Source organism: Sabethes cyaneus, chromosome 3 (assembly GCF_943734655.1).
Source record: "Sabethes cyaneus chromosome 3, idSabCyanKW18_F2, whole genome shotgun sequence".
Classification (NCBI taxonomy): domain Eukaryota; kingdom Metazoa; phylum Arthropoda; class Insecta; order Diptera; family Culicidae; genus Sabethes; species Sabethes cyaneus.
In genome coordinates, this window is record NC_071355.1 from 102101525 (window position 1) to 102121615 (window position 20091).

The following is a 20091-nucleotide window of genomic DNA, read 5'->3' on the forward strand; positions in this document are numbered from 1 at the left end:
CTGCTATGTAACTCCAGCACAAAGAAATATTGATAAAGGTACATGCATATTTTTTGATGCGTTTGGCAAACTATTTCTGGAGGGCGCTACAGTATAATCAATATACACGCTTAAAAAATTTGACCCACTTTCACGAAAAGTGGAACAGCTCAAAACATGCGTATATTTTACACACTATTTTGAGTAACTCTTACTCCTTTTATGAGTTCCACCGTAGAAGCTCATTAATGAGCAATATTTACTCAAAAATGAGTGCCATTTCACCCAAAACTGAATAGTACTTACACAAATTACGAGTAAATTTAACTCAGTTATGAGGTCGACCTAAACTACTCAGAATTTAGAAATTGCCATTACTCAAATTTTTGGGCTGTTCCACTTTTTGTCATAGTGAGTCGGTTTTTACTCATTTTTGAATTGAAAGTCACTCATTTCTGAGTTAATCTTATTCATTCGCGGGTTAAATTTTTTAAGCGTGTATATAGAATGCCAGTGTCGCTGGTGTGTCATGGATATTTTGGTGGCAAACATGTTGCTGGTTCGTGTCTTGGATACGGGAACTACATTGTCAAATTGCCCAATAGAAAATTTTCCTGCCGACGAAATACCCCAAAACGACCAAATCGGGTGATTTATCCTACGTGATTTACGGAAAAGCAGAAGGATTTTTTATTGGGTTGCCTTTTTCAGGGTGTCGACTCAAATCCAAAAATAAAATTCCCTGACTTTCCCTGATTTTCCCTGATGCTTCAAATATTTTTTCCTGACCCTCAAAACTCGAATATCAAGCTTATTTGGGTGATTTCTGGCTTAAGTTTTTAACCCTTTAGCATGGCTTATGCGAGCTGCTGAAAACTAAAGCTAGATTTCTTCATGTTTTACGAACACATATCAAAGATTCTTAACCTATTTCTTACCAACGTTTCGAAAACGCCCTCTTCTATCGAGTCTAGGGACAGTTATGTTTGAGGTATCAACTTGAATCCAAAGAAACAAAGATTGAGAAATAATCTAATCGACCTGTTTTTGCACAAAGCTTAGATGTTACATACAACAAAATTGCAGCCGTGTAAACATAACAAATCTTGCTAATTTTCAGTCAGCTCAAACTAGTAACTTTACCGCTGGAAGGTGGACACATGTCTACGAGTTTTCAGTTAAACTAAAACAAAACTTTCCTGGAAGTTCCAGCTTGTTATCTTTGCTGCAAAAAGCATGGGGTTAAGGAGATAATTCCCCAAAGATTTTTGGTACAAAAATGTGCGTTTTGCTGGCTTCGAGGTACGGCAAAACTTTAGCTAGATATATTATTGGAAAATGTCCAAATGGCAAATATTTTAACTCTCAATGGTGGACAGTTAAGACTAAAGCTGTGTGTCATGATTTTGGATTGCAACTATCGAGGCTTGAAAGCAACATTGACTCGAAAGTAGTTCGGTGGCCGGCCGTTCGGTCCGATGACCGTATATGGGTGTTGAGAATTAAGGCAAATTCTTCAACTACAGCTTAATCAACGTATAGTCACCAACAAATCATAAATTCGATGGTACTAGGGACGAATTGAGCCGCCCAGTTAGCTTCGAGGTACAGTTGTGTTCGAATCTCGGCTAGCTGGTTTTTGTTAGACGGAATCAGTAGGATCGTTGCACTGACCCCGTAATTTTCCTGTACTCTAACAGTAGGCTGCGAAGTCTGTCGATAAAGAAGGATAATATCTAGTGACGGTTAATGCTCAAGATTTTGCTTTGCTTTGCTAGGGACGAATTCTATGACAGGTTCGAAAGGATTTATGCGGTGCGCACGACTTGAAAATTCAAGACTCTAGCTCCCAGATCGATCGTGTTTAACGGTCAAAACTTTTTGGAAGTCACAATATACAGTCTTTTCTTAGCGACTTTGACCACTATCTCGACGTAAGATCCACGCAAGGTTATCGAAATCGGCGAAGGCTCGCACTGAGAGGATGTTGCATTTCAACATCTAGCGGCTTACGGCATATGACGTTGCAGTGGAGTACACCAGAAAGCTTGATCAACGAATCGCAGAACAGCAGGACGAAAGGGAATAAGACGTAAGTAGGCTGTGGAGGATCCGCCATGGCACCAACAACTACGAGGGAAGTGATAGGCACGACGTGGGGAAGACAATCACCCTTATTCCGCGAGTCACGTGACTCAATACGACAATTGTCACTCGCCGTGACTCGCCACGGCGAGTCGAGAGTGCTGTCACCTAGGTAACAACCCCGTGTCACCTAAGTGACAAACCGTGTCACCTAGGCGACAATTGTCACCTCATTCGCGATGACTTCAAATTAGTTACGTCACTCGCCTCGCAGAATAAGGGTGAGTGTAACAGCTTGTTTGATGTCGAATGCCAGAAAATGACAAATGAGAAGAACCAGGCCAAGAGTCGCATGCTCACTGCGGATCACGTCAGAACAGAGAAACATGTAAGCTTTCTGCGTATTACGTAAGCAGCTGAACCAGTCCCGAAGGTTGCCAACTCGCATAAACGCAAATTCTACAGAACGTTAATGCTCCCGGTAACCCTTAACGGACATGAATCATGGACACTGAAGGAAGATGATCAATGCTTGGGACTTCTGAGTGTAAAATTCTGCAATTGGTGAAAACGCTGTAGATCGCGTGTAAATAACAGTATGTATCCCGCTATGTGCTCTTGATGTCTGCACCGTGAAGTGCGTGAGGCCTGCCATTGCCGATTTCGAGCACTACAGCGAGTGAAGTCTGACAATTGTACGGCGCAAAACAAATAAAAAATTTACGGCAAACTGAAAGATAATCGAATCGCCACTAGATATGTAACAAGTTTTAATTCAACCGATCAATCTGCGTATATTTTACACGAAAATTGATTTGATTCGAAAGTTGATCAACAATATTGCCAGGTAAACAAAATTTCCCTGATTGAATTTCGAAATTCCCTGATATTCCCTGATTTCCCTGATCCAAAAACGAATTCCCTGATATTCCCTGATTTTCCAGGCTTTTCCAGGAAATCGACACCCTGTTTTTAGTTTGACAATCAGATTCCCGTTTTGAATCGATCACTCACACATATGCGCATACAGTGTAAATACGTAATTTTCAAATATGTGATGTTTACCACGAGCTCTGCAGCGACAATGGCATTCTATATATATTGATTCTACTGGCGCTACCAACAGATTTTACACACAAAAAATCGATTACTTCCTTCGAGCCTGTTAATCTGTTCTCTGTGGTTTAATCACAGAGAACAGATTAACAGGCTCGAAGGAAGTAATCGATTTTTTTGTGTGTAAAATCTGTCGGTAACGCCCTCCAGAAATAGTTTGCCAAACGCATCAAAAAACATCCATGTACCTTTATCAATATTTCTTTGTGCTGGAGTTACATAGCAGCGATAGCAGCGACATCAAGATTTAGTTTGCCACTTACTGCTCGAGGGGTGCTCTATTGAAGGATTACTCGTAGATTACATTAAAACCTTTTACACACTTTTTGTCAATTACCTGGTAGTCTGTTCTCTGTGGTTTAATTTCAACGCGAACCGTACAAACAGTTATCTCAACTTTAAAGTAAATTGTTATCACAAAGCCTTCTGCAATCTGTTGCGTCCCAAACCACTAGAATATAAATATTTAGTGCAAGGCGCTGAAACTGATATTCATATTCACTGCCATGGAACTGAAAATGATATTCAGCTCTGACTTTTTTGTAACGCATTATGAATTTTTCGAAACGAATATACAGTAAAATCGAAACTCAGTGACTTGGTTTATCAATGAATTTTTATTCCAATGATATTCATATTCCTTCTGGAAAAAAGACTTTTGATATTGTATTGACTCAAAATCAATCATTTTGAGTTTCGATAAAGTGATTTTTTCCCACCCCATCGACATCTCTATATCGAGCTGCAGTGAACGTCAGCGACAGCATGTCCAGGGCTCAAAATTTGACAGCGGGCCCAAATCAGACTGCTGGCAGTTGAGTGAAACGTAGTGCTTACATGCTGTCTCATTTTCGCACACACGAGATGTTGGCGGCGAATACATGGTTGCCTGCCGATGGGGTGTTTTTTCCAGCACTGGTGTAGAGACTTCATTCGCGTGATATCTAGACCGAGGGGCAAGACAGTGTTGAAAACATATTACTTTTCCCTGTGGAAATATATTTTCAACCTTAATATATTTACCGTTCCCACCAATAATATAATCTAAAGCCCTATAAAGTTATACATTTATAGGGCTTTAATAGGGCCCAATATATTAATATATATGATAATACTAGCTGACCCGACAAACTTCGTATTGTCACAAATTAACCTGTGTTGTACATAAATCATGAATCTCGGATGATCTTTGTCACAATCTCGAGTTTTGCAAGCCCCCCAGTGGGCGGCGCTTCCGACGGCGGGTCACCGGCAACACTCGCGACCGGCTCGTTCTGAATGATCTAGTGTTACTATAGATAGTTTTTGTGGTCTTGTTATTGATTCATGTTTTATGGAAGAGTCTCGAATTTCTCGAGTTGGATTAGATTTTGAGTTTCGCAAAAATTTCTGTTTTATTTGTATGAGAGTCCATATCCCCCTACCACAGGGGTGAGAGGTCTCTAACTATCATAAAATAAATTCAAGACTTAAAAATCTCCTACATGCTAAACTTGGTTCCATTTGCTTGATTAGTACTCAAATTATTGTATATTTGTATTTCATTTGTATGGGAGCCCACCCTCTTAAAAGGGGAAGCGGTCGTAATACACCACAGAAAAAAATTCTGCCATCTAAAACTCTCACATGCCAAATTTGGTTCCATTTGCTTGATTAGTTCTAAAGTTATGAGGAAATTTGTATTTCGTTTGTATGGCAGCCCCCCCCCCCCTGCTAAAAAGGTAAGAAGTCCTAAGTCATCATGGAAAAAATGGTTGCCTCCAAAAACACCCACATGCCAAATATGGTTCCATTTGCTTGATTAGTTCTCGAATTATGAGGAACTTTGTATTTCATTTGTGTAGAAGCCCCCCCTCTTGAAGTGTGGAGGGATCCTAATTCATTATAGGAAATAGTTTTGCCTCCAAAAACCTCCTCATGCCAAATTTGGTTCCATTTGCTTGATTAGTTCTCGAGTTATGAGGAAATTTGTATTTCGTTTGTATGACAGCCCCCCTCTTAAAAAGGTAAGGGGTCCTAATTCATCATAGAAAAAATGGTTGCCTCCAAAAACACCCACATGCCAAATAAGGTTCCATTTGCTTGATTAGTTCTCGAATTATGAGGAAATTTGTATTTCATTTGTGTAGAAGCACCCCCTCTTAAAGTTGGGAGGGGTCCTAATTCACCATAGAAAATATTCTTGCCCTCGAAAACTTTCACATGCCAAATTTGGTTCCATTTGCTTGATTAGTTCTCGAGTTATGAGGAAATGTGTATGGAAGCCCCCCCTTTTAAAGAGAAGAGGAGTTATAATTCCCCTTATAAAGAGGGGAGGGGTCTCAATTTACCATAGAAACAATTTTTGTCTCCAAAAACACCCACGTGCCAAATTTGGTTCCATTTGCTTGATTAGTTCTCGAGTTATGAGGAAATTTGTATTTCGTTTGTATAGGAGCCCCCCCTCTTAAAGTGGGGATGGGTTCTAATTCACCATAGAAAATATTCATGCCGTAGAAAACTTTCACATGCCAAAGTTGGTTCCATTTGCTTGATTAATTCTCGATTTATGAGGAAATTTGCATTTCATTTGTATAGGAGCCCCCCTTCCTAAAGTGGAGAGGGGTCCCAATTCATCATAGAAAAAAAATTTGTCTCCAAAAACACCCACGTGCCAAATTTTGTTCCATTTGCTTGATTAGTTCTCAAGTTATGAGGAAATTTGTATTTCGTTTGTATAGGAGCCCCCCCTCTTAAAGTTGAGAGGGGTCCTAATTCACCATAGAAAATATTCTTGCCCTCGAAAACTTTCACATGCCAAATTTGGTTCCATTTGCTTGATTAGTTCTCGAGTTATGAGGAAATTTGTATGGAAGCACCCCCTTTTAAAGAGTAGAGGAGTTATAATTCCCCTTATAAAGAGGGGAGGGGTCTCAATTTACCATAGAATAAATTCTTGTCACCGAAAACACCCACATGCCAAATTTTGTTCTATTTGCTTGATTAGTTGTCGAGTTATGCAGAAATTTGTGTTTCATTTGTATGGGAGCCCCCCTTCTTAGTGGGGGGAGGGGTTTCTAACCATCACTAAAACCTTTCCTGGCCCCAAAATACCTCTACATGCATATTTTCATGCCGATTGGTTCAGTAGTTTTCGATTCTATAAGGAACATACGGACAGACAGACAGACAGACAGACAGACAGACAGACAGACAGAAATCCTTTTTTATAGGTATAGATTATGAAGTGTCTTGTCCCTCGGTCTAAACTTATGTCCAATCACTATACGTTAAACATGCATCTCTTTCGTATTGGGCTTGTAGAGAGTAACCACTGTGTTTGTGGCGGTGGCTTACATGACATCGAGCATGTTGTCTGGTCGTGTGCAGAATTCTGCGATGCTAGGTCTAAGCTAACTGATTTCCTTCGGGCCCGAGGAAGACAACCTAACCTGTACGAGATATTCTGGGTAGCCGAGATCTCCAGTACATGAGCCTCATATACGACTTCCTGAAAAATGCTGACATAACTATTTGTTTAATTCTCAGGTCACTCGTCCCACACCCCACTGTGATACGTACATGCTGTACTGGAGCAAAGTAATACATACAGGTGTGGCAATGTTGGTTAAGTGGTGTTAGTGCAATGAAGAAATGTCATCATGGTGTGGGTGGAATCGTAAATCGACCAATCACGATGAAGCGTGACGACAAACTCCAAAAACAAACCCCATTGTCCGACGCGGTTTGTTTTTGTAGTTTGACGTCGTTTTCTGATTTTTCGATACTAATACCATCAAATGTCTTCATCTGCCACACCTTTTTAAACCTCATTGGTACTGGAGGTGGCAGTTATGACCCGAAAACAGTAAAACGCTATGCAGCACTAAAGTACGCCATATACGACTGCTAAAGGATACCACACAGTATAATGTACTTGCACCCTTGCAAATGACAATCGCCCATATTCTGTATTTCGAACGAGTTGAAATATTTCGATTGACTTGGCCAATATTTCGTTCGAGTTGTTTTTTCATATGAAGATCATTCGTTCGAGCCGCTGTTTTTCGAACGAAATGTCAGTTTCGAACGAAACATAAACCCGTTCGAAATACAGAATAGGGGTGAATATAATGAAACCTTTAATCCACCTTTCCAAGCCTTCCTATATGTAAAGAAAAATGTAAAACCCCTACTAACCCCAGTAAATCGGGTGTATCGATCATACCTTCTAACATAAATTATAAGCAGTGCTCACCATTATACCATTTAGATAAAAAAACCTTACGGCTCCGCTAAGTTGATACGAAAGAGCCAAATCAAATAAACGAGATTAAATAAAAAAAACTATTTATTATTCGGCTTTTTTTCAACTTATCCAGCTTTTTGTGCGCTATAATGGCAGACGCTATTGTAGGGACTATAGCAAATGATCAGTAATATCACAGAGAACAGACTACCAGGTAATTGACAAAAAGTGTGTAAAAGGTTTTTATGTAATCTACGAGTAATCCTTCAATAGAGCACCCCTCGAGCAGTAAGTGGCAAACTAAATCTTGATGTCGCTGCCATCGTTGCTATGTAACTCCAGCACAAAGAAATATTGATAAAGGTGTAGTAGATTCAGGTTATCACCCATAAAGATTAATCTTTATGGGTGATAACCTGAATCTACTACAAAAGGTACATGGATATTTTTTTGATGCGTTTGGCAAACTATTTCTGGAGGGCGCCACCGACAGCTTTTACACACAAAAATTCGATTACTTCCTTCGAGCCTGTTAATCTGTTCTCTGTGAAACTATTTCTGGATGGCGCTAGGCGCTACTGACAGATTTTACACACAAAAAATCGATTACATCCTTCGAGCCTGTTAATCTGTTCTCTGTGGTAATATCTCATTGAGTAAATAAACGGAATGCAAATAATAAATTTGCTAAAAATTCCATCTTTTATAAGAAACCATTTTAGCGTGCAAAAATGTGTTGCTCACAGCCACCCTATTGACATTTGTATATCGAGCTGCACGCTTAAAAAAATTGACCCACTTTCACGAAAAGTGGAACAGCTCAAAACATGCGTATATTTTACACACTATTTTGAGTAACTCTTACTCCTTTTATGAGTTCCACCGTAGAAGCTCATTAATGAGCAATATTTACTCATAAATGAGTGCCATTTCACCCAAAACTGAGTAGTACTTACACAAATTACGAGTAAATTTAACTCAGTTATGAGGTCGACCTAAACTACTCAGAATTGAGAAATTGCCATTACTCAAATTTTTGGGCTGTTCCACTTTTTGTCAAAGTGAGTCGGTTTTTACTCATTTTTGAGTTGAAAGTCACTCATTTCTGAGTTAATCTTATTCATTCGCGGGTTAAATTTTTTAAGCGTGTGCAGTAAGTGACAGCGACTGAATGTCCCGGGCTCCAAATTTGACAGCGGGCCCAAAACACTGTCGAGGCAGTCGAGTGAAACGTAGCGACGAAGTGCTATCTTATTTCTGCTCACGCTACGGTGTTACCTGACTCACTGCGAAAAGGTTTCGAAAAATATCGCCCTTGTATCGAAAATATCGTTAATTTTGATTTTGCGTGCCAGTAGTACGCAATAATTGTATTGTGAAAATAAATTGTTATTTATGCAACTTTTTACAAATTAAATGCCATCCAACAAACATTTTTGTTGAATAATAGCTTATTCGACCGTTGTATAGCTAATTAACGGGTAAAGCCTAGTATCCAGCGGAAAAGAAAATAACTCAAGAAAAAATCCTGCTATTTACCGAAGAAATTTTGACAACTGCAAAGCAAGCAATTATCTGTCATTTTTTCTTGTGGTAATAATTGCTCCGGATATTATTCCGTACGGAAAAGTGACGTTTCAATTCACTTGCATGTAAAGCTGCCCCATCTGAAAGTGAAACAATATTTCTTGTGAAGTGCATACTGATAAAAAATCGCAAACAGAAATTTTTTTCTTTAGCATTTCTTGGTCTATCTTTTTGCCCATTTATTTTCAGGTCGATACTAGGCTTAACAGGTGCTTTATAAGCTGTTATACAACAAAAATGTTTGTTGGGAATAACAAAAGCACAACTTATAAAAAATCGTTTGTTATCGATATTAACTGCATATGCGTTATAAGCGAGTAGAACGTATGGTTACGTTTTATTTCAATAATACGCATATTCGCAGTGAGTGAGGTAAAACAGTATCATGTTGTCACCCAAAACATGGACACAGAGAACAGACTACCAGGTAATTGACAAAAAGTGTGTAAAAGGTTTTTATGTAATCTACGAGTAATCCTTCAATAGAGCACCCCTCGAGCAGTAAGTGGCAAACTAAATCTTGATGTCGCTGCTATGTAACTCCAGCACAAAGAAATATTGATAAAGATACATGGATGTTTTCTTATGCGTTTGGCAAACTATTTCTGGAGGGCGCTACCGACAGATTTTACACACAAAAAATCGGTTACTTCCTTCGAGCCTGTTAATCTGTTCTCTGTGACATGGATGCCTGCCAATAGGGTGCTCACAACAGTATAATCAATATATATATTTATAGAATGTCAGTTTCGCTGGTGTTTCATCAATATTTTGGTGGCAAACATGTTGCTGGTTCGTGTCTTGGATACGGGAACAACATTGTCATATTGCGCAATAGAAAATTTTCCTGCCGACGAAATACCACGAAAAGACCAAATCGTGTGATTATCCCACGTGTTTTACGGAAATGCAGGAAGGATTTTTATTGGGTTGCCTTTTTAGTTTGACAATCATAATAAGCGAATAAGCACGCGAAAAGGATGAAGCACGGAGAAGTGCCATTATGTCTTCGGACTATATAGGAAGAAAAGAGATTTATTTATTTATTTTTGTTTTGGTAATTCATCTGACACAAAAAAATCAGAGGGGTTGTGTACAGGACACGACCGCATATATAGGTTACGCAGGACTACGTAAGTCTCTTTGTAGTGATAGTAGCATGTATTCATGCTTGTAATCATTCGATTCTTCATGTATACATGGTATATGCAACATATATACATGCTACATGCGTTGTATGTAACATTTATCAAAGTAGTAACATTGCGTACGTTCAATTCTCAAAAGGTTGTGCATTTGAAAACAATTTAACAAAATCTAGAACACAAACTATTACTTTCCTGCTACCTTACTGAAATTAAAGATTGATTTTATTATCCAAAGTTTCCCACGTTGAAGCGATTTTATCAATTCAATCCTATTTTATCAACAGCACATCTTTTCACTACACTTCTAATGAAACGGCAAGCATGCGTATTCATACAGAGTCGTATTATAACCGAACAGTACAGCTGTAGCACATTTTTCCAACACAGATATCAAGTTCGCCGAGGTTTAATCGTCTCGCAGTAAAGAATTTGCGCTCTGTTGGGACAACGAATTTGTGTCATTTTTTCTGGCACACTTCCCTAACACAGACATCAAATTGGACTAGGTTTAATTACGTTCGTAAGAAATCTGTTGGCACGAGGGGGCTTTGTCACTCTCTCTGGCAAACTTCCCAAGCAAGGACATCAAAATGGTCTAGGTTGAACCGCGGTGTTAAGAAATCTTGTTGAAATGAGGGAACTTTGTCACTTGTTTTGACTTACTTCCCAAACACAGATATCAAATTGGTATAGGTTTAGATCATCGTAAAGTCTTCCAACCAATCACAAAGCGAGAATTCTGGTAAAACATAGGTTCATTATTTTCAGTTTTTCAATAGTTCAACTTCAAGAATCCATACTTTTCTTCATTTGGATTAATTCTTAGAAGATTTTCCGATCGATTGGGGTAAGAATATTGAAAATCGATCGGAAAACCGCTGAGCTATTAGCGCTCAAAACCTTTCATTTTTCGTGACGCTCACATTTTTCGATTTTTTGGAATGACACCCTATCTCAAAACTTGCCGTAAGACGTAGTCCTACGTCAAAAATAGTCTACATGCATAAAAATCTTAAAGTAAGCTTGATCTTTTTAATCTTCTTGCAAACACGCGCGATGGTTCGCCGAAGTCAAACAACTCTTCCACTTTTGTAAACGTTCTTATATAGGGTAATTTGCCAATTGTTGCACACCTAAGGCAGGAACGTTCAGTTTATCTTATCTCTCGGGGAAACTATTTTGTTACTTAAATCGAAATTTGTCCTATAAACAAAATGACTTTTCACTAAAACATTTGATATGTTTTCATAGCCTGGAATATTGCACATATTATGCAATTTGAGGTTTTGTTCAACAGCATACAGACCCAATTGTTGCCCACTTGATTAATGTCCTTTGCCTAATATTGCACACCTTCAATCCAATTGTTGCACGGCAAAGAAAATATGGAATTAGGAGAAATATCAAGTACAGAAAACTGACACATGAAGAAGAACTCCTTAAAAACAGATTTACCAATTATAAGTACCGTACCGTTACCATTTTGTCACGTATTTGAACGTAATTCAATCTTCACCGAACAATGGTTTACAAGAACAGGTAAAAATTATTGCATTGAATTAATATATGCATTAATTAAAATTATTTAATATAATTTTGTTTTCCGGTATCTTTCCTTTTTCAAATTTAAATGCAGTATACGTTTTTGGCTGGTATTTGTTTTTTTCGAATGCAAAGCTTTTCGATTTTTTACATTCGAGCGTATAAGAAAAACCTCGACTTTTAAGTTCTTGTAGTAACAACATAACTTTTTTCTCTGTTTAATAGAAGCTGAAGCATTGTTTTGCGTTATTATGTTCATTTCTCATAATAAACTTCCGCACACATTGTTCCGTTAATCGACTGTGGATTACGTATACGAACATTATTTTCTATTCACGAAAATTGTTACACGCTGGTAATATCATTGAGCTTTTGCTGATTTAGTCTACAGAGAAATCGAAAATTATTGGTATTGTTTTAATCCGACATCCAAATAGTGGTAAATTTTCAATAAGAGTTGGATCAAGTAAGAATGGTACAGTAGGCCCTAGCTTAGCGGCATTTGCGAATGGTGTGCAAGAAATGGACAAAATTCTAATTTTTTTCCAATTATTAACCACTATGCATTAGAACACAAAAATAGTAACATTTAGTTATTTAATTAATCAAACATTATGAATGTGAGTATTTTGAAAGGCATACGAAGTAATATGGGGTAAATTTGCTTTTTGTTGAGATCTATAAGCTTAAATTTGATGAGTGATTTCTTAATTCACACTGTAAGCATTCGACGCATTTTGGCTCTACTAAGAGTTGGATTTTATGAGGTAATTTTACTATTCCAAATATTTGTTTGGTAACAATCATGTTTACGCATATCTGAAGGTAATGAAATATATTTGTGTTTTGATTGTTTGGAGTGCTGCGATAATATAGATATTCTCAGATATTATTCAAAAACCGAGAAGTGGGCAACAATTGGGTGGTGAGCAACAATTGGCAAACTACCCTATTCAGTCATTGGCTCGCAAGATCCAAATGCCGTCCGATGGAACTGTGTCTGCAGCAGTCCCGTTGAGCGTAAAGTTCGTTGCGATGCCCGGAAGTTGAGCATGGATGGAAAGAAATAGACGCGGGAAAATTCTGTTGATACAAGTGTATAAAGCGAGAGAGGAATTGATTTGATAGTTCATAGTTCATTCAATTGACTTAGAGTGACTATATAGGGTAACCAACGTATTTTGGACCCCCTCAATAGCTGTACATAATTTGGACACTTACAGCAAAATCAAATGGAAGTGTCCAAATTATGTACAGCTGCTGAAGTGGTCCAAAATAGGTTGGTTACCCTATATCACTATATATAGTCACTCTAAATTGACCTCGCTGATTAGTAGTGTATATCAAGTATACGTAGAACTAAATACTTTAAGAATCGGGTAATTACTTAAAAGTTTAGCTGCTTAGCAAACTATAGATCCATATACATAAAACTTAATAACCCTTCTTAGACACCGTTATCCGAACTTTTGGTTTATAGTAATTTAATTTATAGTAATCACAAAAGGTTGATTACTGGTAATCAGAGGTAATCAGTAATGTAATCAAAAGTAACTTTTTTCAAAGGTGCGTAGTAAATTCACAGAGAACAGATTAACAGGTTCGAAGGAAGTAATCGATTTTTTGTGTGTAAAATCTGTCAGTAGCGCCCTCCAGAAATAGTTTGCCAAACGCATCAAAAAATATTCATGTACCTTTATCAATATTTCTTTGTGCTGGAGTTACATAGTAGCGATGGCAGCGACATCAAGATTTAGTTTGCCACTTACTGCTCGAGGGGTGCTCTATTGAAGGATTACTCGTAGATTACATAAAAACATTTTACACACTTTTTGTCAATTACCTGGTAGTCTGTTCTCTGTGGTAAATTGCTGTTGAAAACCCCTTGCAATTAGCCAATCCCTTCTTGCAAGCTTTTTTCAATGGTGCGTAGTAATCATTGCTGTGTGAAACCCCTTGCCCTCTTGCTATAAAATATCGGTACTATCGATATCGATATTGTGCTTCCCGAGAAAATATTTCGTTTTTCAGCTTTATATAGTTGTGCGCAAAGGTAAATCATGTATTATTGACAGTGTAAGCACGTGTAAGTTTTCTATGTTTATGCTCTTATTCTTTGCTTAGATAACATTTGTTTTGTTCAATTACGTACAGACTTACAAACAACACAGTTACAATGTCTTACGTTAACCGAAAATGATAAAATTTAAATGCTGATAGCGTTTGTAAAAAATTGGTCCATGTTTGAACGGACAAACTCGAAACAAGCTACCCTAGCATTCAGCTGATGAGCGAGAGAGAAATATTGTTGCTTTTCTCATCACTCTTGCGTTGACAGTTTCTTACAAGATTTCGTGTGAGTGTAAAAGAGATACTTTGACTGCGAGCAACCAGAACAAAGCTGCGCGCAACTGTTAGGCGCACAACTTAACCTACGAAAGAAAAATTTTAGATAATAATCGCAATATAAATACGGAGATTGCTACATTCTAGATCTAGTACTTCTAGCATGAATGTTACAGACAGAGATGCCAGAAGTGAAGACATGTCTTCATTTTGAAGACATTTTTGTTACAAAAAAGTGAAATGTCTTCGCTTGAAGACATGTGAAGACTAGAGTGACTATATACAGAGTGGCGCCAAGTCATCCCAAATGTATGCAATGCGGTTTATCCTAGGTTTTTCTTTCTCTTTCCTGCATACGCGTTGGATAGGTTGTCTGCTCGATTGGAATGACACTGACAGATAATTATCATTCCAATTTTGACATTGTCGCCACTCTGTATATAGTCACTCTAGTGAAGACATGTCTTCACTAGAGTGACTATATACAGAGTGGCGCCAAGTCATCCCAAATGTATGCAATGCGGTTTATCCTAGGTTTTTCTTTCTCTTTTCTGCATACGCGTTGGATAGGTTGTCTGCTCTAGAGTGACTGTATACAGAGTGGCGACAATGTCAAAATTGGAATGATAATTATCTGTCAGTGTTATTCCAATCGAGCAGACGACCTATCCAACGCGTATGCAGGAAAGAGAAAGAAAAACCTTGGAAAAACCGCATTGCATACATTTGGGATGACTTGTCGCCACTCTGTATATAGTCACTCTAGTCTGCTCGATTGGAATGACACTGACAGATAATTATCATTCCAATTTTGACATTGTCGCCACTCTGTATATAGTCACTCTAGTCTTCACCATGCAATTTAAATAAAGCATTCCCGATAAAAAATCCCCCCTACTTTTCCCCCGATTTAGTAGGTTCGCGTCGGCTGAATCGCCCGATTTTGGACCCGACGAATCGGCCGATTGTTGCAACGACGCTTATGGGAGTTTAACAGGGCGATCTACCGATTCGTCGGTATGTTTAATCGATCGACAAAAACCGACTAAATTGGTTGTTTAGTCGGGTGACGAAATAAAGGTGTCTGATGGAACCAAACGAAATTGGTTGATTAATCGGGAGATAAAATTTGTCAATATACCGACGAAATAGGTGGATTAATTGGTGTATGTAGTTAACTTGCCTACCAAAGCCGATCAAATCGGTGGAGGAATCAGATGACGAAATACGTAAATCATACGAAATAGGTGGATTAATCGATGGAGAAGATTTTGTAACCTACGGAACCATACGAAATAGGTCGATTATTCGGGACATAAAATTTATCAATACAGACAAAATAGGTGGATCAATATGAGCATTATATTGAAGTCTATAGAACCAAACCTAATTCTAATAAAAATGCTCCTAATAATGCCCTGAAAGTGGCCCTCTTCAACAACTCCTCCTGCCTCAGGAACAGAGATGCCCACTGTGCGGTATCGCTCGACCAGTTTAAAAGCGACTTTCGACTTCTGAGAATTGGCGACCAGCGGCCCAAGACCGAGTTGAACGAAGAAGACTGCTTGAAATAGCACGAGCGACGTCGGCGCGATGACAACCTGTAACGATCAGAAGGTAATTAATTGGAATCGAAAAAAGCTGTTCATTGAAGAAATTTCTCTCTTCTGCGGAACATACACGAACACTTATATTGACTCCTATAGTTTAATTTCACTAACCTGCTCATCCTTCATGAAGCCAATCGATCAATTTCCTCCGCAGAACCAATCCGTTCCCATCGTGACAAAGGAGATGAACTTGTTGCAGGACCTTTTCGATTCCATGCCTCATTGACGGCGACGCAGATCCGGACGGAGTTCCTTTAAGGAAGATATAAACCGAGTCAAGAGCAGCTTGTTACTGGACCTAACCTCTATCTCCGTTGTGTGGCTCCACAATCCGATAGAAAAAAATAGTCGCACGATAATTTTCAGTGCGAAATTCCAACTAAAATAGCGATAATAAGTTACAAATTCAATGCAGCTGTCTTTTTATGTAAAGGATACTTACCTAGCTATTCAAATAAAGAACAAGTGAATTAGAAGTAAACTGGCCTTGTTCAAAAATCAATCAGACTTAGCTGTCAAAACATCATTCTGTACAGAGTAAACCGATCATCATCTGATTTAATCGTTACCCGACGGTAACAGATTAAATATACCAATGCGTCGGGTGACGGAGACAACCACCCAACGCGATCCGACGAAGTCGGTTGATTAATAGGTTGATTTCTTCGGCATCCTATTTCGTCGATAGATGCGTAAAACAGCATCTGTCAAAATTTTCTATTGGGACATCTGCGTGCAACCCAATAGAAAATTTTGACAGATGCTGTTTTACGCATCTATCGACGAAATAGGATGCCGAAGAAATCAACCTATTAATCAACCGACTTCGTCGGATCGCGTTGGGTGGTTGTCTCCGTCACCCGACGCATTGGTATATTTAATCTGTTACCGTCGGGTAACGATTAAATCAGATGATGATCGGTTTACTCTGTACAGAATGATGTTTTGACAGCTAAGTCTGATTGATTTTTGAACAAGGCCAGTTTACTTCTAATTCACTTGTTCTTTATTTGAATAGCTAGGTAAGTATCCTTTACATAAAAAGACAGCTGCATTGAATTTGTAACTTATTATCGCTATTTTAGTTGGAATTTCGCACTGAAAATTATCGTGCGACTATTTTTTTCTATCGGATTGTGGAGCCACACAACGGAGATAGAGGTTAGGTCCAGTAACAAGCTGCTCTTGACTCGGTTTATATCTTCCTTAAAGGAACTCCGTCCGGATCTGCGTCGCCGTCAATGAGGCATGGAATCGAAAAGGTCCTGCAACAAGTTCATCTCCTTTGTCACGATGGGAACGGATTGGTTCTGCGGAGGAAATTGATCGATTGGCTTCATGAAGGATGAGCAGGTTAGTGAAATTAAACTATAGGAGTCAATATAAGTGTTCGTGTATGTTCCGCAGAAGAGAGAAATTTCTTCAATGAACAGCTTTTTTCGATTCCAATTAATTACCTTCTGATCGTTACAGGTTGTCATCGCGCCGACGTCGCTCGTGCTATTTCAAGCAGTCTTCTTCGTTCAACTCGGTCTTGGGCCGCTGGTCGCCAATTCTCAGAAGTCGAAAGTCGCTTTTAAACTGGTCGAGCGATACCGCACAGTGGGCATCTCTGTTCCTGAGGCAGGAGGAGTTGTTGAAGAGGGCCACTTTCAGGGCATTATTAGGAGCATTTTTATTAGAATTAGGTTTGGTTCTATAGACTTCAATATAATGCTCAAATTGATCCACCTATTTTGTCTGTATTGATAAATTTTATGTCCCGAATAATCGACCTATTTCGTATGGTTCCGTAGGTTACAAAATCTTCTCCATCGATTAATCCACCTATTTCGTATGATTTACGTATTTCGTCATCTGATTCCTCCACCGATTTGATCGGCTTTGGTAGGCAAGTTAACTACATACACCAATTAATCCACCTATTTCGTCGGTATATTGACAAATTTTATCTCCCGATTAATCAACCAATTTCGTTTGGTTCCATCAGACACCTTTATTTCGTCACCCGACTAAACAACCAATTTAGTCGGTTTTTGTCGATCGATTAAACATACCGACGAATCGGTAGATCGCCCTGTTAAACTCCCATAAGCGTCGTTGCAACAATCGGCCGATTCGTCGGGTCCAAAATCGGGCGATTCAGCCGACGCGAACCTACTAAATCGGGGGAAAAGTAGGGGGGATTTTTTATCGGGAAGGGAATCAAAACAAAACCCACAAAAACGTCAAACCAGAGTTGAGGTTAGGCACAGTGCAAAGGTTTATGGGCGGAAAGCCGAAGGAAGACAAATGAAGACATTTTTCCTTGATTCGTGAAGCCTTTTCAAAAAATCACCTGGCATCCCTGGTTACAGATATTGCCCAATGCTCACGAGGCAGTCGGTATATTTGATTTTGTTTATTTGGTTGTGTAATCGAAATATAACAAACCTTTCAATACTTCATATTTGTATAACAAATAGAATGTAATTTGCAGTCTTAAAATTTTCTCACGAGTGCTTAATTTGAATTTTGTGTTTATCTGTCAGCTGTAAATTAGAAAATCAATGGCCAAATATATAGCTCAAATAATCGTATTGGGTACGCAAATTGTGGGGCGTGCTTTCGCTCGAGCATTGAAGCAAGAAATCGCTGCATCACAAGAAGCCGCTAAGCGAGCAGGTGGTGGCCAGAAAGGTCAAAGCCGAGCTGCTGCTAACTTGAGGACCGGTATTTTTTGTGTACTATTATGATTATATTGATATACCATATTTGTTGCAGGAATGACCCTTGAAGAGGCACAGCAAATTCTAAATATTTCTAAGCTTGATCCACAAGAAATCCAGAAAAACTATGAACACTTATTTCATGTCAATGATAAATCCAAAGGCGGCTCTTTTTACCTGCAGTCTAAGGTGTTTCGCGCTAAGGAGCGAATAGACCAGGAATTCAAATCTGATAAACCGCCAGGGAACGAGCAAAAAAATAACGAAGAAACTAAAGTACAGACGTAGGAAAAAACAAATTATGAAAATATATATTTTCGGTTGAACATTAATTTATTTTAAGTTATCACAGACAGTTCGTCATCTTCTTCGCTTTCTTCTAGTGATTTTAATAAAGTGATATGATGAACATTCAGATTCAAAGCTTGTTTGTTTATATCTGACGTTGCCGGAGATTCAGAATTGCTTGCCATGTTTTTTGCACTATTGACGGGATATTTTTGGTCCAACTCTCTGGATTTTAACTGCAGTTCCTCGACCTTTAAACAACAAGATTAGTAAAAAAATTTAAAAAAAACCATTCGATTGTTCTCACCAACAGTTGATTCAATTGATTGTTAATTTTTTCAATCATTGATTTCAATTTAATTTCCGTGGACTTAAGCTGCCGTTGTTCCTTAATAAGTGAACTGATTTCATTACGAGAGACACGATATGAATTCTCTATTTCATTATCAACCATTTTGATGTAGAAACTGCGCAGATTTTGGCTAATGATTTGGAAATTACAAAATCTTGTCACTATTGTTATGTTCAATAAATATTTATTATACAGGAGTATATGTTTAAACCTTTAAACGTCAAAATTTCAAGCATTTATTTTAGGGGTTTTCAAGAGCAGTGATTACAATGCTTTGCAGAAAATCGAGGGGTTTCCCGTAAGGCGTAAAGTGCGTAGTAATCAAAAATTACTTTTGCGATCATTTACGAATTAATTAAATATTGCGGCGCTTATAGGCGAATAAACGCAAAACTAATTAAGCCCATGCGACTCCTACACTTGGCTGTCCGAACTAGGAAAATGGTGATCAGTTACAATTGTCGACCAACATTTGAAAAGAAAAAACGACACAAGTTCGTTGCCACTACAGATCGCACATTATTACGCATGCTTGCCGTTTCATTAGAAGTGTAGTGAAAAGATGTGCTGTTGATAAAATAGGATTGAATTGGTAAAATCCCTTCAACGTGGGTAACCATGGGTAATAAAAACAATCTTCAATTTCTGTAAGATTGCAGGAAAGCAATAGTTTGTGTTCTTGATTTTGTTAAATTGTTTTCACATGCACATTGAAATAACTCTGAAATCTTTTGAGGATTGAACGTATGCAATATTACTACTTTGATAAATGTTACATACAACGCATGTAGCATGTATATATGGTGCATACAGCATGTATACATGAAGAAACGAATGATTACAAGCATGGATATATGCTAGTATCCCCCCGCTAATCCGACACCCAATAATCCGACGACTAGATAGTCCGGATCTCGCTAATCCGGAAAATTCCGAATTAAAACGTATTGTACTTGACTTCTTTCAATCGAACACTACCTTCGTTTGGCGTCTCCGTTAAAGTCAGAATGGCACTCTTTCTAATTACGTTCACTTTTGCCATGGCTATAATATTTTCATTGCTATTCTCAATAGACTGATGTGCTTGCGCTTATTTCGACAC

General features: G+C 38.4%; 2 protein-coding genes across 3 annotated transcripts; one reads left to right on the forward strand and one right to left on the reverse strand.

Annotated features, from left to right (window-relative positions):
• Positions 1-18005: 18005 nt before the first annotated feature.
• Positions 18006-18774, forward strand: LOC128742745 (mitochondrial import inner membrane translocase subunit tim16). 2 transcript variants are annotated; one of them, XM_053839197.1, is made up of 3 exons: positions 18006-18109; positions 18173-18353; positions 18405-18774. In XM_053839197.1, exons 2-3 carry the CDS (start codon positions 18191-18193, stop codon positions 18635-18637), a joined length of 396 nt encoding a protein of 131 aa, XP_053695172.1. In that variant the 5' UTR covers positions 18006-18109; positions 18173-18190; the 3' UTR covers positions 18638-18774. The 2 variants fall into 2 exon arrangements, with proteins under 2 accessions (XP_053695172.1, XP_053695171.1); XM_053839196.1 differs by having other exon boundaries at positions 18022-18353; positions 18405-18772.
• LOC128742746 (uncharacterized) lies at positions 18672-19137 on the reverse strand. The gene is made up of 2 exons (XM_053839198.1): positions 18945-19137; positions 18672-18888 (listed from the first exon to the last, which is right to left on the reverse strand). The coding sequence occupies exons 1-2, from the start codon at positions 19089-19091 to the stop codon at positions 18688-18690; spliced, it is 348 nt and encodes a 115-aa protein (XP_053695173.1). The 5' UTR covers positions 19092-19137; the 3' UTR covers positions 18672-18687.
• Between the last annotated feature and the right edge of the window lie 954 nt (positions 19138-20091).

What these genes read in the sequence shown, in the direction of transcription:
- LOC128742746 (XM_053839198.1), bottom strand. Translation starts at nt 19,091, where the DNA reads ATGGTTGATAATGAAATAGAGAATTCATATCGTGTCTCTCGTAATGAA. An exon ending in ATCAATTGAATCAACTGTTG is followed by an intron (nt 18,889 to 18,944) that starts GTGAGAACAATC and finishes TGTTGTTTAAAG; the next exon opens with GTCGAGGAACTGCAGTTAAA.
- LOC128742745 (XM_053839197.1), top strand. Translation starts at nt 18,191, where the DNA reads ATGGCCAAATATATAGCTCAAATAATCGTATTGGGTACGCAAATTGTG. An exon ending in TGCTGCTAACTTGAGGACCG is followed by an intron (nt 18,354 to 18,404) that starts GTATTTTTTGTG and finishes TATTTGTTGCAG; the next exon opens with GAATGACCCTTGAAGAGGCA.